This window comes from Acaromyces ingoldii (genome assembly GCF_003144295.1).
Source record: "Acaromyces ingoldii strain MCA 4198 unplaced genomic scaffold FA10scaffold_4, whole genome shotgun sequence".
Classification (NCBI taxonomy): domain Eukaryota; kingdom Fungi; phylum Basidiomycota; class Exobasidiomycetes; order Exobasidiales; family Cryptobasidiaceae; genus Acaromyces; species Acaromyces ingoldii.
In genome coordinates, this window is record NW_020290250.1 from 1792356 (window position 1) to 1819532 (window position 27177).

Sequence of the window (27177 nt, forward strand, 5' to 3'; positions counted from 1 at the left end):
AGACGAGGCTGCGCTCGAGGGCTCATCTTCAACATCGGAGCCCAGATCTGAAGAGGCTGGAGCAAGGAAGTCCGTTGCCTTTTCACCTCCTACTACCTTGTCCCCTTCTCCTCACAAGCCACCTTCGGCCGCCCAATCGCACGTCATTGGCACAGCAGCATCAGCCGGACCTAGATCGCATCGAAGGGCGGCAACGACGGCAGACATTCTCTCCATCATGCGCGGAGGGGCTGGCTCACCTTCGTCGGCGACGTCTCCGCCCCTGCTCTCTCCTCCGAGCCAGGATGGTGGCGATCCCCTGCATGCTGCCTCCATCACAGCTTCTAGGAGAGCCCAGCTGCTGAAGAAGGCCAATGCGGCAGCCGCCGCCAAACGCCGTGCAGAGGGAGCAGGGCCGTCTTCTTGAGAGGTCCCTTCTCGCTCGCCATCGATGGATACACCTGTGTCGCTTCTCCCCGCCCCCTTTCCTTTCCTGCCTTTCACCTGCAATTGCGCTCCGTGTACTGTACAACGATCTTGCTGTTGTCTGACATCATTCGTCTTCCATTCTTTACAAGTACAGTACAATCGTATACCTTTGCACACTATTTTGCAAAAGTGATGCGCAGCTTCTCCGTCGACCCTCCAAAGTTGTAGTTGTTGAGGCCGTCTCTTGCCACAGCGCTCGACGCCGAGTCGGTGAATTCGACAAAGGCCACATTCCTGCCCGGGATGACGCGCACATCGATGAGACCAGGGTACTGGCGGAAGAGGCCATCGAGGTCGTCGCGCATGACGGCCTCTGGGACATTGTGGATGAAGAGGATCTTGTTGGGCGGCAGATACTCGTCGGGCATCGATGGAATCGCCTGTTTCTTGTGCGCCGGGACAACTGCTGCTCCATCCGTCTCTCCCGCGGCAGCTTTGTGAATGGTCTGGGTTAGTGCAAGGGGTATTACCAGAGAAGGGCAGAAAGAATCTCACCTCGCTTTGCAGCAATCTTTTCGGCCAGCTCTCTTCTTCGGTGCTCGTTTCCTCTTCTTGTCCGCTTTTTTTGCTCCAGTCGCGCCTCCTTGTGCTTCTTGCTCGCTTCTGACTCCTCGCCCCCATTGAGCTTGGCCACGACAGCGTCTGACTTGGTCTTTGCGAAGGCCAGTTGCTTTACATGGGTGAAGAGTGTCAGCAGACTGTGAACGACGACATTACCTGTGCTGTTGCGCTTACCATCGGTTTGCCGTACAGGGGGAACCCAACGACTTCCTTGATGGCTTTTGCAGCAGCCTCCTTGTTGTCAAATGCAATAAACGCCTGGCCCCGCATGCGCAGATTCGAATGGGCAGTCACAGAGAGGACGGGCCCATATGTTGAGAAGAGGGCTTCCAGCGACTTTTTGAGAACTGAGAAGGAGTGAGCTTTAGCAAACGTACAGCTACAAGTCTGAGAGCAGTGCCGAGGATGGCAGATCTACCCACCATCGATCTTGACGCCTTCGTTGAGATTTTTGACGTAGATGGTCTCATTTGCATCGGCTGGGAGCGCGTCAGTGGCGGGCTTTTCTTCTTCGTCGCCCATGGCGACATCCATGTTCTCTTCCTTTATATCCATACTCTCTTCTTTGACATCGGGTGCCGACATGATGACGAGAGGTGGTCGGGCGCTGATCGAAGTGGTGATGGTGGTGATGGAGGAAAGTGAACTTCTTCGACGGGCGTTCAACACGTGACGCGGTAGCACGGACCTCCTCCTCCTTCCTGGCTGACGGCCCATAGCTCACGTCTTTGAGCAGCTGAGAATGGACGAGCCGAGGTATGTCTCAACAACAGGTGTCGAAAGAGCCGGAAGCAGCTAACAAGTGCTGTACTACAGCTCGTCTTCGTCGACATCCTCATTGGCCCGACGAGCTCGCCAGCCGGGCGGCTTTGACAGCGACGAATTCGACTCCTTTCGTCGTTCCGCATGGTGAGGTGCCCGAGCAAAGTTCCTTACTTGCAACAAGGCAATTCTGACCATTTCTTCTCTTTTCATAGGCTCTTGCTGCTGGACCTCTCCTACTTGGAACCTCGTCTGGAGGAAGCACGCAAGAGGAGAGTAAAGGCCGCTTCGTCTGTTTCCGTCTCTGAGAAGATCGTCGAGCATGCTGGCCTGCACGCAGACTACATCAAGCTCGACTCGCAAGGATGGCAGATCAGCAACGGCTCCAATGGCCTAGCTCATGACGAAGAGGAGGGCGAAGAAGAGGAAGATGACGGGTGGCAGATGGCGAGCAGCAAGAAAAGTCGAAGAAGGCAGGCGCGAGAGCAAGGTTCAGGCCGAGACCGACGGGAGGCGAGCGTAGGCCAGTCCGTCGATACTTCCCGCACGGCAACTTCGAGTGATGAGCATGGCGGGAGGGACAAGGTTGACGACGAGAAAGGAACTAAAAAGAGCCGAAAGAAGAGCGGCAAGAAGAAAAGGAGAGCTGAGCAGAGACCATCCGAAGAGATACAGCATCTCAATCAGGAAAGCGTAGCGAGAGCAGACACAGAAGCGCCCCACAAGGATGAGGAACAGGTCGGCCTCGACATCAGGCGAAGTTTCGTGGGCTTCAAAGAGGGTCGTGAGTGATCATCTGCATCCAATTTCAGGAGTGTTGCGACAAGGAGACTAACCTCCCTTCGCTTCTAGCTCTTGCCGATGTCAAGCTACGCGAAGAGAGACGCCGGCAGCTCCAAGACGTAATACGCGCTGTTCTTCGGCGGAGGAGAGGTCTTCATTATTACCAGGGGTATCACGACGTCATCTCCATCTTCCTGCTCGTCCTCGTGCCGCCTCGGGCTTCGCCGGAGAGAGGCATACAGCTTGGAGAGCAGGAGCGAGATCTCGAACTCTGGTCCAGCCCTGAAGAGCTTGAGTGTGTGGTCGACGTGTGCGAAAGGGTCAGCTTGCACTATCTGCGCGACAGTATGACGACCAATCTAGACCCTACTTTGGGCCAGCTCAAGTTGATGCGCAACCTTCTACGAGAGGCCGAGCCACGCCTAGCTCGCCGCATTGAGGTGGCCTCACCTCTGCCCCACTTTGCCATTTCCTGGCTCATCTCCTTCTTTTCCCACGACGTGCCTCTGGAGCAGAGCCGTCGGATCTTCGACTTTATCCTCGCAAGCGCAAACGGCCCTGCCAGCATTCTTTACATTGCCACCGCTCTTGTCATTTGGAACAAGGATCTGATCATGGGCGATGCCAGGGACGACGAGTCAGCCGACCCGGCAGAGCTGCACCATCTCCTGTCCAAGCTGCCCATGACGCTCGATCACGGTCGAACCGCATCGCTGTTTCAAGACGAGACGGAAGGGCTGTCGCTCCCTTGTACAGCTCCATCGGACCAAGACGGACAGCTGGCCTGTGTGCTCGAGCTGGCCGATGACTTGGCGAATCGATATCCCCTCGACAAGGCACCTCTGCCGGCTGCCAAGAAAAGAGTCGACGCCGTAATGGGCCCAAGATCTGTTCTGAACACCTGGTCTCAATTGCCACATGTGCAATCAAAGCAGCAGCCACCGACGCACCGAGGTGGGACGGAGGCCTCTAATCAATGGCAGCAGGCAGATGCGTTTGCCGAGACGATTCTGGAGAAGTCGTCAAGTGACGTTTCCATTGTCGTGGTTGATGCCATGCCCTCACCACCACCCTCACCGACGTTGGAGATACCCCCTGGAAAGGAAAAGGCATCGTCAAAGGGAGGGCAGAGGAGGAAGGCGGGGAGGAGGGAATCAAAGAGGTCTACGGCAGCTCTTGTCTGGGTTGGCGCTGGTGCTGTGGGCGTCGTCAGCGCGGCAGCTCTCATCATGTACGGCTCCGAAGCCATTACCTCGGGTGATTTACGCTGGGCTGGTCAGCCCTTAGTTGAGGCCATCTGGAAAAATGTACGGCTCTGAAATTCGAGCACTCTATAATATTACAGCAGAGGCGTGGTGGTATAGAAGAAGCCGGCTCCTTCTACTTTCCCGATCGTGAACCGAGTAGGAGCCAAAGTCTTTGCCTGGCTCGTACAGCTCCCAGCGGCTGGCGGGGAAGATGTGCTTGTTGCGGTTGTACCAGGTCCTCTCGACCACCTTGCCCGCGTGAGACTCGTCCTTTTCAACAGTGGCGTCGGCCAGCATTCGCACGTCATCGTGAACGTCGAAGCTGAACAAGGGGCCAGACTTGCCACGGGCCTTGGAGACGATAAAGTCGTAGAAAGAGAAGTGGTGTGGGATGATGAGGTCCTCCTTGATGTACATGAGGCTGTCGACGCTCACTCCACGCAGCTCGGGGAACTGTTGTCGGCACTTTTCGAGGAATTGGGCAATCGTGTCGCCCTTTTTGCACTGCATAGATGTGACGTTACATCAGAGCGTATCGAGGAGAGAGAGAACGCAGCTGGGAAGAAACTCACAGCAACAGATTTGCGATGGCCGCTGCCGTCCCAGTACGAGTAGGTGATCTCGATTGCTTCTCCCTTCATGATCTCTTGCTTTGCCAGCCACTGCTGTCGGAGCTCTTCTCTGGCTAGCCGGTCCTTTTCCTCTCGCTCGCGATCCGGCAAGAAGCTCGTGTCCACCGACGGGTTCTTGATGCCCTTGAGCTTGCTACCCTTTTCCTCCTGCTTCTTCTTCTTGTTCTTCTTGGCCTCTCCGCCCGGCCCGGCCCCCGCTGCGCCCCCTTCTTCCTCTTCGTCGTCCATGGCGAAAGATAGCTTTGAGAGGGCGTCTGTCTTGCTCCGCTTCTTCTTGACCTTTTCCTCGGCCCTGTCACCCACCATGTCAGCCAAACCACTCACACCCGCCCCACTCGTAGAACCTCCTCTCTCTCTCAGAGAGACTCACTTAAGTTCGCTCGTCTTCGCCGCCTCGCGCCTCTTGAGCTCCTCGAGCTCCTCTCTCCGCCGCTTAAAGTCCTCGGCACTGACGAGGCCGACGGTGTTCTTCTTGAGGCTCTCCTCGATGCTGTCCGTCTTGGACGTGAACCGGTTGCTGCTCGTCGACGCCGACATCGAGGCCAGCTCGGCCTTTTGCCGCTCAAACTCCTCCAGCATCTGCTGGCGCGCCTTTGTGTGCTTGTCGGCGCGCCGCCCCTCGGCGTGCGACGATGACATGGTGTGTTGCTCTCCTTTGATTCTTCGAAGGTAATCGAGAAAGTGGAAGCTGCAAGTGAGTGAGCGCGTCTCGATGCAAAGAATCTCGAGGCAAGAAGAAAGCTTGCTTTTTCCGGTGACCAAAATCAGATATATTGACAGTGCGTGCGTGCCTACAGGTGAACAAGACTATTTCATGACGATGAGGGACGCCTACTGCTAATGGACAAACACTACTCCAACTTGGACTCGCCACTATCGACTCTCGTCGCAGGGTCTTGAGCGTGGTCGACCAGGCCGACGTTGCTCATATCGTAATTGTTCTCTCTCAGGTACTCTTCAAATTCTGCGTCCATCTTGGCCATGCCGTCCTGCACCACGGGCGGGACAAAGAAAAAGACGACGAGGGCGGCAAAGACGGCGAGCGAGGCGCCAATGTAGAAGGTTCCAGAGTAGTAGATGTCTTTCTTGCCCGTCGGGTCCAGGCTGTTCTGGATGTCGGTGTAGGCATATGTGCCAACGAATGCTCCCACTGCAAGAAAAAGAAGAGGGACCGTCAGCCTCACCGAAAGACATTAGCAACTGAGGAAAAGGCGAGACACTGACCCTTTCCGATTCCTGCCGCAACACCGTAGAACGTTCCTCGGACCGCACTTGGTGCAACAGCTTTGCTCGCCAAGAGGCCCAGGTTGTTGCCAGATCCAAATTCTCCAAATGCCACAAAGAGGCCGTAGAGGACGACGAGTCCGCCAATGTTGTTCTTCAAATCACCAAAGGCGCCAGCCAGCGCATAGCCGAAGATGGCTTGGCAAACGAGGCCCACAAGCATGGTGTTCTTGGGCCCGAGTCGGTCGCAGACGAATGCACCGATAAACGTTCCAGGAAGGTAAAAGGTGTTAATCAAGACGCTCCAGCCCAGAGTTTGTGTAAGCGGCGGGTCATCGCCAAGGATCTGGTCAAGGAAATAGCTCGAGTAGATGCCGGCTGGGAACGACACAAAGTCATAAGCTGAGAGAAGGCTCGCGTGTGAGCAAAAGCAGCGCGATCAAGCTCGAGATTGAGGGACAATACTGACCGAACCAAGCAACGCAGACTGCTGAGAGACGCAGCCAGTACTTCTTGAGGACGAGCAGCCAAGGGACGTGTCTCTTGATAGCACCTTTTCGGTAGTGCTCGGGTTCAGCCATCTTGACTCGGAAAAAGAGGACGGCAAGAGGAGGAATGGCACCGAGGCCCAAAGTGAGCCTCCAGACCCAGACCAAGTGCTTTTCGCCAAAGATTTGGTAGAGGATCAGAGCAACAAGCGTGGCGGCTACGAAGCCGAGATCGATCATCGAGTTGGTGGAGAGGACAAAGTAGAGCTGCTGACGACGAGGGTTGACGTCCTTAGACTCGGTGTTTTCAGAAGCCGCCACGCTCCCGGCCGGATACTCTGCACCAATGGCAATACCTTGTAGGAAGCGGTAAGCCTCAAGAGCGGCGAAAAGTCCGGGAATGCTTCCACCTGCGCCCCAAGCGCCGGAAATCAGGACCGAAAAGAGGGCGAGCCAGAGCGAGGCAAAGATCATGCCAAATTTGCGACCTGAAGAAGACGCGGAACCGTCAGTCAAGATCCAGCGCCTGAACGCTTCATTTCTTCTCACCGATCCGATCACTGAGAACGCCAAAAACGAGCATACCCAGCAGTGTTCCAGCGAAGGCCATTGAGGAGTAGAGACTGGAATAGTGGGATGTGTACACATCTGTCCCATAGATGCGTCTGAGGATCGTGTTGGTGGGTCCTGAGTTGGCATTGACGTAGCCGTCACTGAACAAAGCTGTGCCACAGGCAAAGATGAGGGCGACCGGGCCAAGTCCTCCGTTCTTCTTCTTGCGGTCGGCGGCCGTCTCGACGGGCTCTTCGCTCACCACAGCTCCATCGCCACTCTCCTTTTCGAACATCTTGTCCTCGGCGCCGGGGCTGTGCTTCGAGGGGCTGTCGCCTGACGCGAGCAGCTCATTGGTGGGTGTCGAGGCACCGTGAGCCTGCTGAATCCCGCTCGACATCTTCTGTCGCTGCTTTGAGGAAAAGAAAAGGGGAGGAAAGGCAGGAGGGAGCGAAAGATAATCGGGGCAAGGTCGGCTCCCCCCTCTTCTCAATTTATCAGACTACTTGGCCCCCGCCGGAAAAAAAGCAAGCTAACGCAGTTCCTGTCCGCGCGAGAAGAGCTCTATTGAAATAGGTACAGTACGTGCAGCAGTAGCGGTAAGTGCCTGGACTTTTATCTCGAGCGGCGCGAGGAGCACGCCCCGGCGGAAGGCGGCAAGATTACCCTTGAAACTCTGAAAAAAAAAAAAAAAAAGAGAATAAAGTGAAATGTAGCCAGGTGAATTTCGGCAGCTGCTGCTTCTTCTCCACTCAATCTGAAAAAAAAAAAAAAAAAAAAGTGGAAAGAGGACGTGTGCTAAGCTGCACAGAAGGGAATCACGCTAACGAACTGATGCAATTCGAGTCGGCAAGCAAGATGGACCTCAAACGGGACCTGCGCACGTTGATAGGTCTGCCTCTTTTCATTGGATGAGCGACCGTGTGACGTCCAGGGCAGCAGAACCCGTGCCGCTCTGTCGTAGTCGTTTGACTACAACACGACAAGAGAAGCCGATTAAGAGATAGAGATTCGGCCCGCCGAGATCCCAGGAACAGAGTGCAATCACCGGACAACGATTCGGCTTTCATTTGTGTTGTGTGCAAGTCCTAAACGAGCGTAGTCTCTCAGCATTACTACTACTGAGCCACCAGCTTGAAGACATCTTCCACTGCATCAAAAAAGGTCCTGTCCATTCATCTACGTTAAAATCACAGTTCGTCCTTGGCCGAATGGTGCTGCTGGGCCGGCGGCGACTCAACAAGCGGCTGGCAGACTGCTGGTGTTGTGACTTTGGCTTCGTAGATGCACTTTTCCCCCTCAAAAACGTCCAAAAGCGCGTTCTCAGTGTCGCAAGCCAAGTCGACCTGATAGAGAAAGCCGCGTGAGTGAGCAGACGGGCACGTTGACTGAGGACGAAGGGCCTCGTAGGGCGTACTCACGATGACACTTCGATCGGGGCCATTCCAGCACCGCTGACCGGCGTCGTAGATTTGTCGGAGGAAAAAGTCGGGATCGGCTGGGGTGAGGCTGCTATTCTTCGGCTCGAATCGGCTAAATCGGCTGTATGAGCATGCGGGAGGAGCAGGACGGTCAGCCTGCAGACACAAAAACCAAAAGATGAGAGGCTCGCTCACCCAAGGCTGACGTGACCACCGCCACGGTTGGGCTTCTGCGTAGCTCGACCAAAGAAGCAGTACTCGTAGGTGTACTCGCCAAAGTTCTTCTCGACGCACTTCCCGTCCAGGGCCTTAAATTCGCCTTGTGGACCCCACTTCTCGGGAGCCACCTTGGCTGCCTCTCGCTTGTGCTTCAGTGAGTCGGTGATACGGCGGAGAGCGGCCTCCGCCGATTGGTGGGCGCTTCGAGCGAGGCTGACGTCTGATCGCGACGATGTTAAGGGTCAGCACACTTCTAGACGGGCGATGCTTGATTCAGCACCACTTACTCTCCGGTTCCCCCTCTTCAACGCTTCTTCGTGACTTGCGCTTGACATCGGTGATGACATTTGCCTTGAGCAGCAGGTCAAGCAGGGTATCGACGGCAGCCTCAAAGTAAGGGACCACAGCGTCGGGCAGGTATTCGTGTATCCGGAATACTGCACGACACCAGTCAGCTGGGTCAGGGTCAAAGGATTCTCATCAAACTCACGGATACCAGTGTCATCCGACGAGCCAGCCTTGAAGTTGTCATCGTCGAGCAGCGTCAAAGGGTCCTTATCGACAATATCCAGCAATTTCTCCTTCGTCCACTCCCCTTCATCGAGCAAATCGTTGAGTTTCTTTGGTTCCTCGTCAGCAACAGTCTTTCCCTCCCCGTCTTCGCCCTCCCCCTCTGACGCTGCTTCTGGGTTGCCTCCCCTCTTCCATTCACGGTACGCCATAACAGCGCCTTTGACGGCCATGTCTTGATAATTTGGGTTGTAGTCTCTCGACAGGTCATCGAGGAGATGGGTAAGCTTGCGCAGCTCATCTTTGAGGCTATGGTCGCGTTGCATCAGCGCCCGAAGGCTTTCCTGATGAGACTTGAGTGTAGCGTACAGGGCTGTTGCTCCCGTCAGCTTCGACGTCTTCCCACAGTGAAGGGAGTCGCAGGGGCTGACTCACGAGAGGCCATCTTCTTCTCAATGACTAGGCGGTCCGAGCTCTCTGCCTGTTGCAGCTGCTGCTTTGCTCTCTGCTCCCTTTCCGTCGCCACCTCGAGCTCAACCTCGAGTTTGACGATTTCCGCATCTAGCTCCTCGAGAGTCTTCTTGCCTTCTGCAATGTACTTGTCGCGAATCTTTGATCCAGCCCGTCTCTTGTTTTCGATCTCCTGTTGTTTCTTTCTATAGGCCTTCCCAATCGACGCACAGGCGTCGGGACACTTGACTTTGCCATCGTTCTCGTCAGAGCCGTCGCAACAGTCCGGGTCTGGGAGAAGAGGAGCGCGTCAATGTCGTGTAAAGAAGAGTGGTTCCTCGGGTTATTCTGGGACACTTACCGCATACACCGTCATTGACACGGCTCGAGAGGATATAGGAGGGAATATGTCCTGCGTTGTTGCAATAGAATCTCGAGTCGGGGCAAGCCGATGTACCTATGTGAGCAAATAGATGAGCGAAAGTTCCTCTTTGCTGTTCTTTTGTGCGAATGCCTCACCTGGCTCGTCTGTTCCGTCGTCGCAGTCGCAGTAGTCGTCGTTGATGGCGCTAGCATTGATCTCCTGGCCAGATTTGAGGCACTTCCAGGTCGTCTTTCCTTCTGGTACCGCATACAGATGGGCGTCTGTCATAGTCAGGCAGAGGGCCGGTCAGTCTCGGCAAGTTTCAAGTGCGAGGAGAGCGACTAGTTGGACGCACCTTCGGGAGACACTCCTCTTGGGACGGACTCCGCGCCCGTCGACTGGCCCAGCTGGGTGAGCGCCACTGCGACGAGGGAAACCAGCTGGCCTCTGTTGAATCGCATCGCTCCCCTTCTCGTCGTCGTCGTCGTCTTCGTCGTCGTCGGCTTGCTTTATCGTTCTTCTCGGCTGGTCGTCAGATCGACACTTGTCGAGGAGCGGCCGCGAACGCTAAAATTCCACGTGGACGCGTGTACTGTACACGCTTCGACGCGACTTGGCGCGCCTCGCGCGAAGAGATAGTGTAGCTTCTTCCTGGCTAATTGTCATTTTTACGAACATCCATCCATCCAGCATCCGGCAGACTCCTCACAAGCATCATCATAGAGATTACGAGCAACCTTTGACAGTGTTGTATCCGCGATGGCAGGATCATCGACGAAGAAGGGAGGTGTCCGAGCGAGGGCGCCGCCCGCATTTCAACCGCTGGTCGGCCACTTCAAGCCCGGCAAGCCCTTGTCCCGGCATCCATCCACGACAACAAAGGGAAAAGGACCGGATGCAGGGATAGCAGTCAACGTAGCAGTGGCTGCGAAGGAGAAGGAGACGACAACAACAGCACCAGAGGAGTCGACACAAACGACGGCTCCCTCGCAAGAAGAGACGATGCCACCCCCAACACGAGCCAGCACGCCTCCACCGACCCGCTGCCCAACTCGACCGCCTCGGACGCCCACGGGACCCCGAACAGCGACGCTTCCTTCTCCCGACCTGTTTGAGCCTCTGCAAAGGTCTCCTGTGTCGGTCAGGACGGATCCCGACTCTGGAAAGATGTTTCTGATGCTCTCGCCGCGTAGAAGCAATTCTCGAGCCGCGGCAGTCAAGGGAGGCAAGGCGGCGATGCTCTCGGAGGGACAGGGGCTCGGCATCTATAAGGCTACAAATAAACGTAGCACTTCTCCCGATGAAGCGGGTGCCGACATGGGAAGGGAGGCGAGACGAAAGAGGACCAAGTCGGCGCAGACCTATCCAAGCGAGGATCGACTTGCCAATCCATTCTTGGGGTTTTCCGTGTCGTCGTCATCGCCGCTGCTCTCACAGACAGAGGGAGCTGCTTCCATCGAATGGCTGGAGCCCGTGCCAGCAGCGGCGCTGACGAGAAGAATCAGGGGCAATCGAAGCTTGGCTCTTCCGCGTCACCTTGCATCGCTGTATGCGCTGCATGCTGCGATCGAACATAGCCTCGTCGTCCACCTCGCCACAGCCGGCACTGGCGGCTCGCCCATTGACGAGTCGTCGCCCGACGGCACCGTCTCGATTCCACACCTCATCACCTACTCCACTCTGAGGCCGCTCGTTGAAAAGTCGTCGGGTCGCAATCTTTCTCCCAAGGATCTTTCGCGGCTGCTTTGGATCTGGAGCAAGGGTGGCAAGAAGGACATTGGCCTTACCATGAGCGCCAAGCGAGTCGTCGATCCGCTCCGAGGCACGAGACCGGTGTTGGACTACAGCCTTGGCATACGTATCGGGTCGGAGTCTTTTGAGAGCGACGACGAAGACGATGTGCCCTTCGATGAAGAGCCTCAACGGGCCGCAACCCCACCCCGCACTCGGTCGTTGACCATCGATGAGCCAACAAGCCCCAGTCCCAGCCCTCGGAAGAAGAGTAGGAACGGCGGCGTATACCCTACTCGTACACCGCCACAGAGTCCTTCGTCAAGGAGTCTCTCTGCCTTTCCCGGGAGAACAGGTGGCACGAGAGAGCTGACTGCGGGAGCAGCCAGCCCGAAGCGAGGCATGAACCTGGTAGCGATGTGGAACAAAGGCATCGAGGCGCGGAAGCGAGAAGTGCGCAAGCGCCTCGTGGATTGGTCTCTCCGATGCTTCGCAACGTGGCATCGTCAGCAGAGGCATCTCTATGTGTCTGACTCCCGAGAGGAAGCGAGCTTAGCGGGGACAGCTGCTGGAATCGCACCCCAGACGCCAAAGAAGAAAACGTCAGGAGGAAAGAATGCAATCGAAGGGTATGGTGGTCTCTGGACGCCGGCCAATTCTAAAGAGTCGGATCACGTTGCGGGTCAAGGACGCATCCTCGGTCGGGAGCAAGTGCAAGAGCACGACTCTGCCCTTCCGACTTGGATCGACGAGTGGCCAGAAGACTTTCCGCTGGAGCGTATCACCCCAATCCCGTGCGCCTCCCTCCCAAGCCTGGACCTGGACTTGTCCCTCCCTGCATCTGCTTCATCGTCGCTGCGGGCCCTGCACAACCGCGTTGTCGCACCGTCATCGTCCCCTGCAGCACCCACCGAAACGGCCACCACAACAAAGGCAGCCTCTTCGCAGCCCATGTCTCTGACAGAACGTATTCGCGCCAAGGAAGCTGCCAAGCGGGCCACTGCTGTCCAGACGCTCTTTTCCCGTCGACCAGGCATTATCAGCAGCAGCACGTCGTCGTCGTCTGTCTCATCGCCTACGATGGACGACTTTAAGCGCCGGTCGATGCTCTCGCGCCTCTGCGACATCTCCGAGTCCCTCTACATGCTCTTTACGAAGTCGCGCCAGCCGCCCACAGGCGGCGCGCAGCGGAGGCTGCCGACGCTGCCGATGGAGCAGGTCATCAAGGCCATCATGTCGAGCTCCAAGGTGTCGCTCTCGGAGACAGAGGCCACCAAGGCGCTCGACCTCCTCGACGAGGTGGCGCCGGGCTTTGTCACGGTGGCGACGGTGGGCCGCGGCAAGTGGGTCAGACTGGGCAGTCGTCTGGCTGACCAAGACGGGAACGAGGAGGGAAAGGAGGAAGTGGGCGATGGTGCGGGCGAGGAAGAGGACGAAGGGATGGGGGAGAGCCTCTTGGAGGCCGTCAGAAGGAGGATCCGCAGGGAGCTAGACAATTGAGTGGGGCTTGCACTTCTTGTACTACTATATCACTATACCATTTTTGCATCTCCTATCTGTGCTTGCTTCACATCTGATGCTTGAATAGAAGACCTATCTCAATATTTCCCTTTCTTCTCTTCACAGAGTCTACAGAGGCCTGAGATGATGTAAATATCGAAGCGGGTGAATGAGCAGGGAAGACGGAAGCGAGAAGGAGGGAATAAAAGGGGAAGGAGCAAAGTCTACTCGACTTTGCTGCTGTTGTGGTGAGGGCCCGACGGGCTGTTGCGAATCTGGTGCTGCGGATGGCGGCGGTCCGTCTCGTACAGCTCGATGATTTCCTTTTCGACGGTCCTCAGGTCTTCGCCCGACCCATTGTGGCTCGTGAGGGCATTGACAAAGTATGGGTTCGACCCCGTGCTCGCATCGGCTACGCCATTGATTGTCGACGAGCCTTCGGCCGCGGCCAGGCCGTCTCCGGGCGTGGTGGGCATCGAGCCCTTGCTCATTGACCTGGCGTCGAAGTCTACGGTGGCGGACTCCTGCTGTTGTTGTTCTTGCTGCTGCTGCTCAAGCAGCTTGCGGCGCGCTTTCTCGGCCGCACGCGCCCTTCGTCGCTGCGCAAAGATCTCATGGGGCTTGACGGCCTCGTAGACCCGCGCTGGGTCGGGCCAGACGAGGTTGACGAGAATATACGTCGTAAAGGAGACGACGGTGCCAAAGATCCAGGCCATCTGGAAAGGAACCCAAGCCGTGCCGATGTTGAGCGAGTCATCAATCGACTTGGCAAAGCCGGGCACCGAGGGGATGAAGCCGACAAAGAAGGCGACATAGGCACGCCAATTCCAGCCGTGGGTGTACCAGTAGAGGCCGTAGGGCTTGTAGAGCTCGCAAACGTCGACCTTCTGGCGCTTGACGACAAAGAAGTCGGCGACCATGATGGCGGCCAAGCACGAAGTGTAGGAGGCGTAGCCGAGGAGAAAGGTGATGAAGCCTTGGCCACTCCTGATAATGTTCCAGGGTGTCGAGATGACGCAGACGACGGCGGCAAAAGTGTTGGCACGGAAGCGGTTGATGTACCGTGGCGCAAGCGCCATCGAGTCGTTGGCAAAGGGGATGCAGTCGGCGCCGAGCTGATTGCCCCAGTAGATGAAGAAGGCGATGAGTTCAGGGGGCGTAATGTTGGCAGAGGCGGGGAAGGGGTTGTGCATGGTGAGAAAGGAGGGGAAGAGAGCTCTTTGAAGGAAAAGAGGGTCATGTCAGGGACTTTGATATGCCACCATATAGCCACTTCTCAACACACGACAGCAGAACTTCCATGAGGCGACCGCCGGTGCATGTCAGGATTGACAGCCACATCTACTCGAATGAAGAACAGAGGCGAGAAGAGAAGCCGTAAGTTAACGCTGGAAGATCACTTGCTTCGTGACATCAACTGACCAGGGCCACGAAACAACGAGCACAAATAGCAGGAATTGAGCCCCAGAGACCAAAGGCGATGCGACTGGCGACGGGGTAAGGCACCCGGTACTGGCATCCGACCAATGTACTGTAGTTCACGAGGCCCACCCAGTCAGTGGCAGAAGAGCATTTGCGAGGACATTGAAAGCGAATGACACCCACGTCAAAGTGATGACGACGCCACAGAGGGAGAAGCCAATGATGCAGATGGGCACCGTCTGCCTCGCCGAGAAGCCAGCAAGCATAACCGTCGAGACGGTCGACCAAGTGGGGAGCGCAAAGAGGTCGCAGAGCCAGTACGAGACAAAATCGATCTCACGCCAGTTGCACTTCTCCGGTGGGATCGGGTCGAGGTTGCGGTTTGCCCAACGGTTCTCGGCCTCGGTGTCGACAAATATGGATTTGGGCACATGGATGTCGGTAAAGTACGTCCTCCAACGATAGGCTACATCGCGACGCCTCTTTGATCGCACAGAGCTTGACATTGTGTGCAGGAATGGGTCAGTCTGGAAAATAGCAGAAGTGGGTCAGTTGAGGGGGGGAGAGAGGAGCGAAGGAGGGTGAAGAGACAGAAGAAATAGGAGGAAGAGGGGTTGCGAGGAGGCGACGGAAGCAGAAATATGAAAAGCAGCTCCGTTCTTATCATTGGTCGAAGCGCCGACAGGATATGTATAGTTGCACAGACTGAGATGTCAAATGTCGGAGCGGCCGCCAAGGCAGAAGAATTGACTTCTGAGACGGAGCTTCAAGAGCGACCGCCAAGGCAGAAGAATTGACCTCGGAGACGGAGCTTCAAGAGCTCGCGCCTCGATAAGGCTGAGAAGCGAGGCACGGGGCGGACAGTCGCTCTATTGAATCTCACTGATGAGGCGCTTGATTATTGATGGAGCAGAAAGCACGGTCCAGTTGTCATCTGATGAGACCATTCAGAGAGAGTAGGGAAGGGGCGGCGAGGGATTGCCCATTACCTTGCCCTCAGCCGCCGCCACGGCAATTTCATTCTTCGCCGGCGGCCACCTCCACCTCACGCTTTTACCTCCTCACCTTTGCACTCTGCCATCAGCGTGCGGTGGGGCTGCGTGTGTACTCCTGCGTGCGTGCATGTGTGTGTTTGCGTGCCCGAGAACGGAGAGATAACAGTAGACGCTGGGAAAGTCCGCGCCCAGCGACTGTCGTCTGGGAACGGAGCGCGGCTTCAGCGCTCGGTCCTTCAGCTCGCCCCGTTCCGCCCATCTCCGCGCCGTGCCTCCCCCGCTCTCTTTCTTTCCTAGCCTGCCTTGGTCAAGATTCTCTGTCCCACCGCTCCTCTGCACCGAAACACAACAGCAGCTACGATGGCGGAGGGGCACCTCAGCATCCCCGCACTGCCGTACGAATACACTTTTCCTACGCAGCATGTCGCGCTCGTCGTCATCGACATGCAGCGCGACTTTGTTTTGCCTGGCGGCTTTGGCTTTCTCCAGGCAGCGGCGGCCGGCGCCGACCTAGCTGAATTTTCCGCGAAGATGAGCCGTGTCGTTCGTCGCTGCCAGGAGCTTGTCGAAGGAGCTCGACGCGCTGGCCTATACGTCATCCACACGCGGGAGGGTCACCGTCGGGATCTGAGCGACTGTCCCTTTAGCAAGATCGAGCGCCAGGCTTCGGCGCCTGGCACGCTGCACACGGTGCACATTGGCGACCAAGGCGATGCCTTTGATGGGCCCATGCTAGTGCAAGGGTCCTACGGCCACGACTTTGTCGACGAGCTTCAGCCGAGGGCTGGCGAAGCCGTCTTTGACAAGCCGGGCAAAGGAGCTTTCTTCGCGACGGGCCTCGATACCTACCTGGCAGACCGTCAGATCACGCACTTGATCATAGTGGGCGTGACGACCGAGTGCTGCGTCACGACGACGTTGCGCGAGGCAAATGACCGTGGCTACCAGTGCTGCCTCGTTGCAGACTGCACTGAAGGCTACAATGACGGCTTCGGGCGTGCCTGTCTGGCCATGACTACCCTTAGCGATGGGTGAGTATCACAGCAAAGACTTGTTCACCAATACGGGACCGATCAGCTCATCTCTCTATGGCAGTCTCTTCGGGTGGGTGTCAGACGAGAGCCGCGAACTTGTTCGACAGCTTGCCACCGTGCGCCGTGACGCGTCTCCAGTCGGATCAGCCTCGCCCGCGCAAGTCCTCTTCAGTCGCATAAAGCAGGTCAATGGCAGCCACAATCCCATCTTCACCCGCTTGGCCTCCCTCGAAGAGCTTGAGGCAAGGACAGAAGCGGTCAAGCCGCAAAAGCAAGACAATCGGCCCCTCGCTGGACGCCTGTTCGCCGTCAAAGACATGATATCGACGCCGGGCTGGCCAAGCAGAATGTGCAATTTCGGGAAAGAGGAAGCAGATCTCAACGAAGGAGCGTCACTGACCGGCAGCAGCAGCCCCGTAGTCGATCGGTTGCAGAAGGCAGGCGCCGTCCTTGTCGGAAAGACCAACATGGACGTGCTCGCCACGGGTCTAACTGGCACTCGCTCCGACGTGGGCAATCCTCTCTGCAAGCCGTATCCCACACGCATTCCCGGGGGCTCCAGCTCAGGCTCGGCCGTGGCCGTGGCCGAGGGCCTGTGCGACTTCTCGATTGGGACCGACACGGCCGGCTCGGGTCGCATCCCGGCCGCATTCAACGGCGTGGTGGGTTTCAAGCCCTCCAAGGCGTCTCTCAGCACCGACGGCGTGCTTCCGTGCATGCCCTCGCTCGACTGTGTCACCATCTTTGCACCGACGGCAGCCCTCGTTCAGCGAGTCTGGCTAGTAGCAAAAGGAGACACGGTCAGTGGTGCACCGTCGCCCACGCATCGCAAGGCTGGACGTGCAGTCGGTCGACTGGAGCCCGCGTTCAAACGCCGCTTCACCTTTGCCGTACCAGATGAAGAGACGATCCAGAGACTTTGCGAGCCCTGCTTTGCAACATCCTTTGCTGCTGCCACCGAGCGTCTGACGAGCATGTTTGGAGCGACAAAGGCGGTGCTCAGTCGAGACGAGTTTCAAGGCTTCTACGACGCCGGACAAGCAATCTATTTTTCTGGACTTGCCGCTGAGCGTCTCTTCCATGTCAAGCGCCACGTAGAGAATTCAGGCAAGCTCCACGGTGCAACTCGAAAACACCTCGAGACCGCTGCCAAAGTAACGGTCGACGAGGTGCTAGAGGCGCAGGCAAAGGTGCAGACGATGCGGAAGTGGGGCGATGGCTTCTGGGACGCGCACCGGGACTACGACGTTCTCGTCTTTCCCACGGCTCCTTGCCACCCGACGGTGACGGCGATGCAGTCGTCGGTCGACGATAACCTGTCAATCGGCTCAAGTCTCGCAGCGTTTACTGCGTGCGCAAATGTCCTCGATATGCCCGCCGTCTCGATTCCGTCTCCCTTTGTCGGAGAAGAGGCTCATCGTCCGTTTAGTATCATGTTTATGGCTCCTCGTCACGACGATGGCTTCCTTCTGAGACTTGCCCAGCTGTATCAAGAAAGAGAGCACACTGAATCTGAATGAAACGCCTGCTTGAGCTCGGGACTGGCCATCATCACGCGACGAGAGAGAGAGAGAGATTTTCCCTCCTCCAATTTTTATTTTTTTGTTAGTCTCGTTTCACCCCATGGCGTGGCGGCTCTATTATTATTCCTTCGGTCTCCACTTCCCATCTCCATCCTCCATCCCCCATCCTAAAAAAACGCGACGGCGGCACCCATCTTTCTGACTGCCGCTTGACTTCTCTTCTTTTCTGGAGGGGCCTATCCGACTGCTTTAGAAGACGGTCGGCTTCGGCTCAAGCTCTACAGAGTCGCTACACGGAGTACGCGGCCCTGAGAGAGAAAGAGAGAGGGGCGCAGGCGAAGGGTAGGAAGGGGGCCGAGCATCCACGCCGAGGGACCTGCCTACCTGCCCGACGAACGCCGTGGTGCCTCTCTCAGCTGCTGGCGTCCGTTCCAAGATGTCGGGTCCTTCAGCATGCTCTCATCCCGTGCAAGTCGCCGGTCTTTGCGCTATCTGTGGCATTGAGGTTGACAGCAGGTGAGTCCAGCCCACTTACAGAAAGACGAAGCGGACACTAAAAATCGGCATTGGAAAGCAGTCAGAGCATCAATGGCTCGGCTAACGACAGCAGCAACGGAGGGTCCGAAGGCGGAGGAGGAGCAGGGGGAGGGTCAGGAGGCAGCGGGACGATGCATGAGCTCTCGGGCGTCAAGGTCTCGACAGCTGAGGCGCAGAGGCTCGATGACGAAAGTCGGGCCCGGCTCTTGGAGCAGAGGAAATTGGCCCTCATCGTCGACTTGGACCAGACGATCATCCACGCCACTGTGGAGCCCACGGTGGGAGACTGGATGCGTGATCGAGACAATCCCAACTTTGAAGCTCTCAAGAACGTCGGCACGTTTCGATTAGGCACCGACGGCAAGGCCATCCTCGGCCACGACTCGGTCGGCGACGACAAGGCGGAGGGCAGAGGAGGCCAAGCAGGTGGCGCAGAGCAAAGTGGGGAGGAAAATAAGGAAGAAGGGTGCTGGTACTACGTAAAGCCGCGGCCGGGGCTCCAAGACTTTCTCCGGACCTTGAGTCAGTCATACGAGATGCACGTCTACACGATGGGCACCCGGTCCTACGCGGAGTGCGTCTGTCGGCTCGTAGATCCCGACGGAACGCTGTTTGGGGCCAGGATCCTGTCCAGAGACGAAAACGGGAGCATGCTCCAAAAGAGCCTGAAAAAGCTCTTTCCCCTCGACACGACGATGGTCGTCATCATCGATGATCGAGCAGATGTGTGGAAATGGAGCCCGAACTTGGTCAAAGTGGTCCCCTTTGACTTCTTTGTCGGCATCGGCGACATCAATGCGACCTTTCTGCCCGCGGCACCCTCGGTACCTGCTCCCACGACACTCGAAGGGCCAGGCGGCGGGCTCGCCGAGGAGGACGATGCTGCATCGTCATCGTCCTCAGCACCTTCGATTGCTGCGTCTTCTCCGGCTGCGTCTTCTTCCACGCCTGCTGCATCATCGTCATCGTCGTCACCATCATCCCCTTCGAACCCTCCGTCTGAGGCAGGGCAGAGTCCATTGACGGAGAAAGAAAGATCTGAAGACGACGCTACGACAGCCGAAGACGATATCGCTGCAAAGGAGGTAGCCGACCGAAGCCAGAAGAGCGCCGTGTCGGCTCAGCTTGGAGCCAGACACCTGGCCAAGATGCAGGAGGCGCTCGACGAGAAAATGAGCGAAGGCTCGACCGAAGGTGCTCAGGAGACCAGCGGCGGCTCGACGTCGGTGGAAGAGTCGGCAGCACCGCTCCCCACGCCTTCTCCTTCGCCTGATCCTGTTCCTAGCCAGAGTCCGCAGCAGCGGGCAGTCCTGCGGGATGACGACGAGGAACTCGACAGGGTGCACAACATCCTCGGAGAAATCCACCAGCAGTGGTACTCGCAATGGGACTCCTTCCCAGCATCGCGAGACAAGAAGGGAGAAGAGGTGAAAAGAGCAGAGACCGCCTCGCCTGCTGTCAAGGATATTTTGGCCGACCTCAAGCGGCGTGTCCTTGCGGGCTGCCGGATCGTCTTTTCCAGCATCGTGCCGCTCGAGACCGATCCGATCGGGACGGATCTGTGGCGCTTGGCCCTCGAGTTTGGCGCGACGTGCACCACGGATTTGGAGTCTGGAGGCGTCACTCACGTTGTCGCCGCCAAGCCGGGGACGATGAAGGTGTGGATGGGCCAAAAGCGCGGGTTACATGTGGTGTGGCCTGCCTGGCTGCACGACTCGGCCGCTCGATGGCGTCGGCAACCGGAAGCATGGTATGCCCTGCAAATGCACCAGGGCAATCCCAGATCGCGAAAGGACGGCGAGGAAGTCTCTGTGGCTCCTTCGGTGGAGGAGGAGCCGCTGGCGATTGCCGGTGATGAAGAGGAGGACGATGACAAGAATGAGCAAGGGACCGGAGAGGGCGGCCAAGAGCAGCAGGAGGGCTTCCAGTCGATGGACTGGAAAGAAGCCATGGACGAGGTGGATGAGGTGTTAGCGGGCTTGACGGACGACGACGATGACGACCAGACCACCGACGGTGGCTATTCGACGACTGTGCACACGCCCATTGCCAGCAACATCCTTGGCAGCAACAAGCGGGCGAGGGACGGGGAAGACGGCGATGAGGGAGAGGAAGGCCTGCGTTCCGAGGCGGAGAGCGAGGCTGACGATGACGATGACGACGGCGGCAGCGGCGGCGGTGGGGCGACACTATCGCCATTGAGCAAGCGGAGACGACTGGCCGAGCTCCGCGCTGGCCACTCGAAGCTCAAGATGCAGCTCAATACCCGCGACAGCCGGAGCGCAACCCCAAACGGAGAGAAAGGAGGGAAGGAAATGGCGGGGGGAGAGGAGGAAGAGCAGGACGAAGAGTTCCTCAAGTCGCTCGAGGAAGAGCTGGAGTTGCAGATGGGACGATCTGAGGAGGTTGCTCCCGGATAGGTCCGATACCCACCAAGGGGGAAAGACAGCAAAAATGAGAAGGTTGATGCATGCTAAGAAAAGGGGGGGGGGTCGGACCCCCTCTTTCTCCTTCCTTTCTCTCGCACGTCTTTGTTTATCATTGCCTCTCATCTCAGTGTGTACAGTAGTTGGAGGGTGTAAGCCCTTTCTCCGAGGTTGTATTCGAATGTACGAATGTGTAACCACCATCTCCAGTATCCTCCATCAGACTGTGCCTCGAGACACGCACCTCAAGGACGGATCAGAATTATCAAAGACTGCCATTGCAAAGGACACGAGAATGGAAATGGGCAAAGGTATAGTCGTACATGGGCACTTTCTCTCATGCTCCCTCCGCCTCTGCATCCTCTTCCTGATCGACGACGGATCTCTTTGCGCCCCTGACGCCAGCTCCGCATCGGAGGCAGGACCACGCGGCCGGATTGGCCTCGTCGCCATCGGCAAGCTCTTCGGCCGCGTCCTCGGAGAGAAGCTTGTCTGCGATGCACACGTAGCAGTAGGCGTGGCCGCACGGCTCGGCATCGTACGACGTGTGGATCAGGGCATCGGCATAGGCCAAGCCCGAGGCGCTCGTTGATGTCGTCAGCGCTGCCGCCGTCTTGGCCGTCTTGGCTGCCCCATTGGGTGCAGAGGCAGCAGCAGAGGAGGAGGAAGAAGGAGAAGAGGAAGAGGAGGTCGACGAGGGGTCGAGCGGATCGCTTGAAGGGATGCCTGCGCGCAGGGCGGCCGTTCCTTGGGACTTGATGCCCGCCTGGGCCTCGAGGCGTTCCCAGCAGATTGCACAGACGCCCTCGGGCAGTGTGGCATACCGCGCTCGCTGTCGACGTTCTTCCTCTTCCTTTTCCTTGACTCCTTTTGATCCAGCCAGAGGCATACGGAAGCGAGGCTTGCCTGCCTCGTCGCGCGAGAGGCCCACACGCGAGGCCACGTACGACGGCAGCACCGCCAGCAGGGTGGAGAGGACGAGGGGGTGGGTCGGGAGGCGCAACAATCTCCGTAGTAGCCTTCGAGGTTTGACCAGAGGCAGCAAGAATAGCAAGAACTCCTGCATGGCGCAAGTTATGTGTCAGTAAGCCTTCCCCCTTCTCCTCTCTGTATCCAGCGCGCATATGCTCACGGTAAAGGCGTGCCAGACGAGCTGGCGGTTGAGGAACTCAAACGACACGTTTCGGTTCATCGTCCTCTGTGCATACGTCAACCGCATCCCTAGCACCCGGTCGGTCAAAGTTCGGTATCTGTAGAAGCACGTCAGTAGAGCTTCCTTGTCCAAAAGAGGAGAAAAGGCAAAGACTCACCTGCCATCGCTAAGGAAGGCGAGGAAGTTTGCCAGCGTGAGCGCTGCATAGATGCGCTGGGCTCGATCGAGACCATTCCAAAGGATACGCCGCACGTCGTCGCTGGGCATGTCCGAGTAGCTCATCCTGCTCATGGTCCGCTCAAGCTTGGTGTGGAGGTAGGGGGCGACGATGGTGAGACTGGGGAAGGCGAGGAGCTGGAAGCGCGAGAGCGGTGCGTCGCGCGATGTCGACTGGAGCCCGCCTCGATGTGCCCACTCGTTGCGGTAGCGCAGGTTTTGCAGCATGGCCCCGTACGTGGCACCACGGTCGAAGATGCTAAATTTGTAAAGGGCCAGGCGCAGCACCAGGAGCAGCTCCGGCTCGAGTGTGGTGGGCAGCGTGACTCGGATGTTGCGCAGGGCAGCCTTGAGAGGCTCGAGGAGCATTGTTGTCAGCTCTGTGTCGAGCAGCTCGGCGTCAAGCTGCGATACGCGCTGGATGCGAAGCGGCGGCGAGGAGAAATGGGGCAGTCGCCGACGAATCGAGGAGAGCGCCGGCTGAGCGGCATTCGAAGCCGCCTGCCAAAACGGTTCGTACTCATCGTCTCTCCTCTCCACGTTCCCAACGGCTCCTCCGACGATGTTGGGCGCCATCATGGGCCTCGACGAGGGTCCGCTCTCATCCTCGTCCGACATGGTTGCAGCAGGTGTCGTCCCCCCGCTTGGAAGGCCAGGGCTATTCGGTATCACATGAAAGCCGGACTCTCTTCGCACCAGGTCACGTGTCATTTTTTATGCGTGTGGAGCTGTCGCTGCAAGGTTCACCTCCGCGTGCGGCACAAGAGCCATCGTGAACGACACCACAGTATACAGCCAAGCAGCGATGTCGTCCTCCCCGCGCCACTCTCCGCCACCAAGCGCAGCCGCTCCTCGGCCCAAGGGGATCCTCAAGAATTCCAGCGCCGACCCTCAGTTGGCTGATCAGCGCCGACCGTCGGCGCTGTCTGCAGATGCAGTCGATGAGCATGGCAATCGGTAGGTAGACCCGCCGACTTCTTCGCACTGTATCGCTGATTTTTTCTCTTTGATCACACAGCCTCGCTTGGGACGAGACGAACTTGACGCTGCACGAGATTGAACGCGAGAATCAGGCGGCCCGCATGAAAATTGACGAGCCAAAGACGCCCTTTGTGCGAAGCGCCAGTCTAGGTCCCATGGACGAGGACTCGATGGGTGGGTATGCTCCTTTTTTTGAGGATGATATAGCATTAGCTGACCCAATCTCTCTCACAGGATTCAATCTCGATGGACAACAGCAGCAGCAGCCACCCAACTACTTTCCCCCGACGAACGCGTCCGGATCAGGCGCCTCGACGGGCGAGCCGAGCGCTTCAGGAAGCGGTCCCTCCTCGCGCCGCTCGTCGGCTGCTGAGCAGCTCGCTGCCAATACGATAGCCAATGCAGGCCGACGGCCTTCAGCAGGGAGCATCGGCAGCAGCGGACACGCGAGCGCAGACGGTGGTGCCGCTGTAGCGCCCGCCATGGGCCTGGACAGCGTCGATATGGCCGCAGCTGTCCCGTCTGCACTCAAGAGTGGATCGAGAAGAGCGGACAGCCGGAGCCCGAGCTTCACGCTGCCCCCTGGAGGAAGCAGGAGGAGCTCGAGCGCGGCTAACATCGGCGACAGGTCTAGAGAAGGGGTGAGGCAGGAGATGAAGGACCGCGACGATGCCATGCAGGGCATCGAGGGAGAGGCCGCCCTCGACGACGACGACGAGAATCTCGATCCAGAGGGTGAGTGGTTTTGCAGACTTACGTACTGCCCTACTTCGGTCTGCTGACCTGTCTCTGAATTCCTACACCCACAGCCAAAGCAAAGCAAGACGAGTTCAACCGAAAACGCAATGCGCACTATGGAAACGAGGCAGAGGCGTTAGTTGACGGTCGTTAAGACCTGCAGCAATTTAACTTTGGAAACTGACGACGTGGTATGTGTTCCTCAACAGAATGAAGATTGCAGCCGCCCTAGCAGCGCAAGAGGACGATGAGGACGACGAAGACGATGAGGAAGAGGCCCGAAGCATCCCGCCCGTTCCTCCGCTTCCCAATGGCTCGACCTGATTCTTTTGTCGTGACGCAGAGATGCTCTCAACCATACAATGATTAGCTTTGAAATGTGATGAAATAAAAGAATATTGCACACAGATGATTGTCATGATGATGGAGAAGCTGTCTACCTACTCTAGTCGCTGCCGTCTGCATAGGAGCCAAAGTACCTCGCGCCAGGCCCTCCCCCTGCGGCTGCCGCTGTCTCCGGTCCTGCGCCTGCGCCTGCTCCTCCCTTGCCCCTTGCGCCCCTCGCCTTTTTGGCGTCAGCCTCGCTTGCCTTGGCTACCTTGTCCTCCTTTGCTGTCTTTTTCATCTTCTTCTTGCCGCCCGCCTCCGACGCCCGCTTCTGAGCCTGCTTCTCGTCCTTCCTCTTTCTCTTCTTGCCCTTCTTGCTCTCCTTGGCCAGCACATCCGTCGGTGCAATCGAATCCACACCCCACTTGTGCTTGACCCTTGCCACCGCAGCCTGAGTGGAGCGCTGCATCTCTCTGCTGTAGATCTCGAGACCGCGTTCCTTGCCCACGGCATTGTAGATGGCCTTGCGGTCCTCCTTTGTCAGGCCGTGGTCGCGCTCGATGCCCGCAGGCAGCGCCTCGAGGTCCTCCTTCTTCTCGGCCCAGAAGCCATCGCCGGCGGGATAGTCAATGGCGCGGCTCTGGGCCTGGCTCGCCCGGTGGACCTCGGCCTTGTATCGCTCGTCGGCCTTGACCTTCTTCTTGGGCATGCCCTTGAGCGGGCCGCGTGTGGCGACACTGCTCGGCAACTGATCTGCAGCACCTTGGCTCTGATTTTGACTCTTCGATTTGCCCAACGACGACGACGAGGATTGCTGCTGCTGCTGCTTCCTCGAGAACCAATCGTCTTCTTCATCGTCCTCTTCGTCTACATTGCCATTTGGCAGCCTACTCCGCGCTCCTGGCCCTTTGCTCTTGCTCGCCGACGACGACAACGGCGGCGGCTCCTTGCCTCGCCCGCTCTTGCGCCCTGCAGCGCGCTGCTCGAGGAGCGCATCAACCGACTTAATCGCCTGGATCTGTGCTTCTGAGCAGACATGCATGCTCGCACTGGGCCCCACGGCAAAGTCGCGGTACCGTCGGCCACCCTCGTAATCATCGTCGTCGCCATTGCCTTGGCCCCGCACAACAGCCGTGGCAGGTGGCGGGCCGTAGTTGGTTGCAAAGGGCCCCGACAGCGAGACAAATTCGCTGTAGGCCGTCGGCTCCATGTGGCCCCGGTACGGGTGGCAGCGGGGCAGCGGGCAGTCGTCACCCCAGTGGTTGCCCTTTGTCGCACAGTTGTAGCACCACCGCACCGCAGGATCCCAGCTTGGGGACGGGGACCTTTGGGACGTTCTTGTGTCATCGTCGTCGTCGTCGTCGCCATCTGAATTGACTGGCCTGCGAGCAACCAGCTCCCTCGCCTTTTGCTTGCGCTCTGCCTGCCACTCCTCGGGGTAGTTGTAGGCATAGACCCGCCACAGCGTCGCACACGTTGCCTCGCTGTGGCTCGTCGCACCGCAGCGCTGACACTCGCGCCGGCCGCCGCGTGCAAAGGCCTGTGGACGGGGCTTGGGGCAGTCCTTGAGCTGATGGCCTCTCGCACCGCAGCGGAAACAGCTCCGGCCCATCGGGCACTCCCGTGTCGCATGCTCGTCGAGGACGCCGCAGGCCAGGCACTGTGTATGCGGGCAGCCTCGCTTGTCGTGGCCCTTTTCACCGCACTGCTCGCACTCCTCCCTCGCCAGCCTTTCCGCCCGCCGTTCCACCTCCCAGTAGCGAGCAGCAGCACCGGAGCGATCACCGTCGAGCTCGACGAAATCACCAATGGCGCCATCGTTATTCCCTCCTGGCCCATAGGCAGCGACACTCGCCCCGTCATCTGGCTTTGAGGACGACGAAGACGACGCTTCGGCAGGCGGAGCCACTGCAGTGATCTCGACGTGGCCTGGCAGCAAAAGTCCATTCCTCTCCTGCAGCTGCAACTGTCCTTTGGCAGGAGAGTCGACCCTTCGAGGGGGCGCCTGAGCGAGCTCGTCGGCGCTCTTGTCCATCGTGAAGCTAATCTCCATATCATCATCCTCGTCCGTGTACTCGCCCTCTTCCCTTTCTTCCTCTTCTGCCCTCTCTTCCCGCTTCTTGCTGGCCTGTATTCTGAACTTGCCGCCTCTGTATGTCGGCCCCCCTCGGCCCCGAGACGACAACGACGACGACGACGCGCCAGCATCATCACCCCAATTCGCCACAGGCCCTTTGCCGCGGTGGTCGCGGCGCACCACACGCAGCGCCCTCTCGTCCTGCGTCTCCTTTTGTTTCTTGTTCCGCGCCATCCTGGCCCCCTTTGTCCTCCCCTTTCTCGCCTGTGCTCGGCGTCGGCGTTCTTCTAATCCGTATTCAGCAGGTGCAGGGATGATTTTTTTGGACTGCCAAAAAATTTGGTGCGCAACACGTGACTCGGGCTGAGAAGCTTTGCCCAATGTGTCTCTGTGTACCGGTAGCTAGATTGACATTGAATGGGCAGGTACCACTACTCCAAATCTTTGCCTCCGATTCTCGTTCCGCTTCGGACTTGGGCGCTGGGCCGCCCATGCGTGCATGTGCTGGGCTCTGATAAGACATGGGACATGCAGCAAGGTAATGAAATCTTGCTGCACGAATGCCCAAATGACCAACTGCCGAAGCCGTAATCCTCGATGAGAAAGATACTTGCTTTCCTCCTCCTCTTTGAGCTTCCGACAACTTGGCGCACGAAGTCAACTCGAGTCACATTAAAGAAGCTATCCCGGCGCGCGCGAGAAGCTCGTCTCCGGTCGGAGAGACAGGAAGGAAAGGAAGAGGTCGGGAGAAGGAGGAATCCATCCGTCACCCGATTGGCTGCTGCTGAGTCAGCGACATAAAAGCGTTAGTTCCCGCCGTTCCGGTGGGACCGTGC

At 58.0% G+C, this 27177-nt stretch overlaps 12 protein-coding genes across 12 annotated transcripts; 5 read left to right on the plus strand and 7 right to left on the minus strand.

The window, feature by feature from the left end:
- Nucleotides 1-584: 584 nt before the first annotated feature.
- Nucleotides 585-1551, minus strand: FA10DRAFT_231180 (hypothetical protein; the record flags this gene model as incomplete). The annotated part of the gene is made up of 4 exons (XM_025518845.1): nucleotides 585-901; nucleotides 964-1138; nucleotides 1204-1376; nucleotides 1452-1551. The coding sequence occupies 4 exons, from the start codon at nucleotides 1549-1551 to the stop codon at nucleotides 585-587; spliced, it is 765 nt and encodes a 254-aa protein (XP_025376810.1).
- A 200-nt stretch (nucleotides 1552-1751) lies between these two features.
- Nucleotides 1752-3928, plus strand: FA10DRAFT_268139 (hypothetical protein). The gene is made up of 4 exons (XM_025522202.1): nucleotides 1752-1785; nucleotides 1846-1938; nucleotides 2007-2575; nucleotides 2644-3928. The coding sequence occupies exons 1-4, from the start codon at nucleotides 1772-1774 to the stop codon at nucleotides 3891-3893; spliced, it is 1926 nt and encodes a 641-aa protein (XP_025376811.1). The 5' UTR covers nucleotides 1752-1771; the 3' UTR covers nucleotides 3894-3928.
- FA10DRAFT_243164 (XAP5-domain-containing protein) lies at nucleotides 3860-5165 on the minus strand. Its single transcript, XM_025519303.1, has 3 exons — nucleotides 4824-5165; nucleotides 4394-4745; nucleotides 3860-4325 (listed from the first exon to the last, which is right to left on the minus strand). Exons 1-3 carry the CDS (start codon nucleotides 5090-5092, stop codon nucleotides 3906-3908), a joined length of 1041 nt encoding a protein of 346 aa, XP_025376812.1. The 5' UTR covers nucleotides 5093-5165; the 3' UTR covers nucleotides 3860-3905.
- A 139-nt stretch (nucleotides 5166-5304) lies between these two features.
- On the minus strand, nucleotides 5305-7012 carry FA10DRAFT_231254 (MFS general substrate transporter; the record flags this gene model as incomplete). Its single annotated transcript, XM_025518850.1, has 4 exons — nucleotides 5305-5603; nucleotides 5678-6079; nucleotides 6147-6653; nucleotides 6715-7012. The coding sequence occupies 4 exons, from the start codon at nucleotides 7010-7012 to the stop codon at nucleotides 5305-5307; spliced, it is 1506 nt and encodes a 501-aa protein (XP_025376813.1).
- Nucleotides 7013-7613: 601 nt separating this feature from the next.
- FA10DRAFT_268142 (hypothetical protein) lies at nucleotides 7614-10209 on the minus strand. The gene is made up of 9 exons (XM_025522203.1): nucleotides 10037-10209; nucleotides 9837-9962; nucleotides 9679-9774; nucleotides 9303-9608; nucleotides 8848-9240; nucleotides 8645-8794; nucleotides 8334-8577; nucleotides 8139-8259; nucleotides 7614-8063 (listed from the first exon to the last, which is right to left on the minus strand). Exons 1-9 carry the CDS (start codon nucleotides 10140-10142, stop codon nucleotides 7908-7910), a joined length of 1698 nt encoding a protein of 565 aa, XP_025376814.1. The 5' UTR covers nucleotides 10143-10209; the 3' UTR covers nucleotides 7614-7907.
- A 133-nt stretch (nucleotides 10210-10342) lies between these two features.
- FA10DRAFT_268143 (hypothetical protein) lies at nucleotides 10343-12916 on the plus strand. Its single transcript, XM_025522204.1, has one exon. The coding sequence runs from the start codon at nucleotides 10441-10443 to the stop codon at nucleotides 12910-12912; it is 2472 nt and encodes an 823-aa protein (XP_025376815.1). The 5' UTR covers nucleotides 10343-10440; the 3' UTR covers nucleotides 12913-12916.
- Nucleotides 12917-13072: 156 nt separating this feature from the next.
- On the minus strand, nucleotides 13073-14840 carry FA10DRAFT_295444 (hypothetical protein; the record flags this gene model as incomplete). Its single annotated transcript, XM_025524468.1, has 4 exons — nucleotides 13073-14130; nucleotides 14198-14253; nucleotides 14335-14443; nucleotides 14518-14840. The coding sequence occupies 4 exons, from the start codon at nucleotides 14838-14840 to the stop codon at nucleotides 13137-13139; spliced, it is 1482 nt and encodes a 493-aa protein (XP_025376816.1). The 3' UTR covers nucleotides 13073-13136.
- Nucleotides 14841-15384: 544 nt separating this feature from the next.
- FA10DRAFT_268145 (amidase signature enzyme) lies at nucleotides 15385-17908 on the plus strand. The gene is made up of 2 exons (XM_025522205.1): nucleotides 15385-16360; nucleotides 16425-17908. Exons 1-2 carry the CDS (start codon nucleotides 15690-15692, stop codon nucleotides 17881-17883), a joined length of 2130 nt encoding a protein of 709 aa, XP_025376817.1. The 5' UTR covers nucleotides 15385-15689; the 3' UTR covers nucleotides 17884-17908.
- A 128-nt stretch (nucleotides 17909-18036) lies between these two features.
- On the plus strand, nucleotides 18037-20843 carry FA10DRAFT_302940 (hypothetical protein; the record flags this gene model as incomplete). Its single annotated transcript, XM_025525187.1, has 2 exons — nucleotides 18037-18402; nucleotides 18461-20843. The coding sequence occupies exons 1-2, from the start codon at nucleotides 18323-18325 to the stop codon at nucleotides 20841-20843; spliced, it is 2463 nt and encodes an 820-aa protein (XP_025376818.1). The 5' UTR covers nucleotides 18037-18322.
- Nucleotides 20844-21053: 210 nt separating this feature from the next.
- FA10DRAFT_280587 (hypothetical protein) lies at nucleotides 21054-22865 on the minus strand. The gene is made up of 3 exons (XM_025523629.1): nucleotides 22160-22865; nucleotides 21982-22099; nucleotides 21054-21909 (listed from the first exon to the last, which is right to left on the minus strand). Exons 1-3 carry the CDS (start codon nucleotides 22834-22836, stop codon nucleotides 21187-21189), a joined length of 1518 nt encoding a protein of 505 aa, XP_025376819.1. The 5' UTR covers nucleotides 22837-22865; the 3' UTR covers nucleotides 21054-21186.
- A 113-nt stretch (nucleotides 22866-22978) lies between these two features.
- FA10DRAFT_268148 (hypothetical protein) lies at nucleotides 22979-24238 on the plus strand. The gene is made up of 4 exons (XM_025522206.1): nucleotides 22979-23175; nucleotides 23237-23373; nucleotides 23434-23934; nucleotides 24009-24238. Exons 1-4 carry the CDS (start codon nucleotides 23024-23026, stop codon nucleotides 24089-24091), a joined length of 873 nt encoding a protein of 290 aa, XP_025376820.1. The 5' UTR covers nucleotides 22979-23023; the 3' UTR covers nucleotides 24092-24238.
- Nucleotides 24140-26757, minus strand: FA10DRAFT_149969 (hypothetical protein). Its single transcript, XM_025518091.1, has one exon. It carries the CDS (start codon nucleotides 26573-26575, stop codon nucleotides 24383-24385), a length of 2193 nt encoding a protein of 730 aa, XP_025376821.1. The 5' UTR covers nucleotides 26576-26757; the 3' UTR covers nucleotides 24140-24382.
- Nucleotides 26758-27177: the final 420 nt, after the last annotated feature.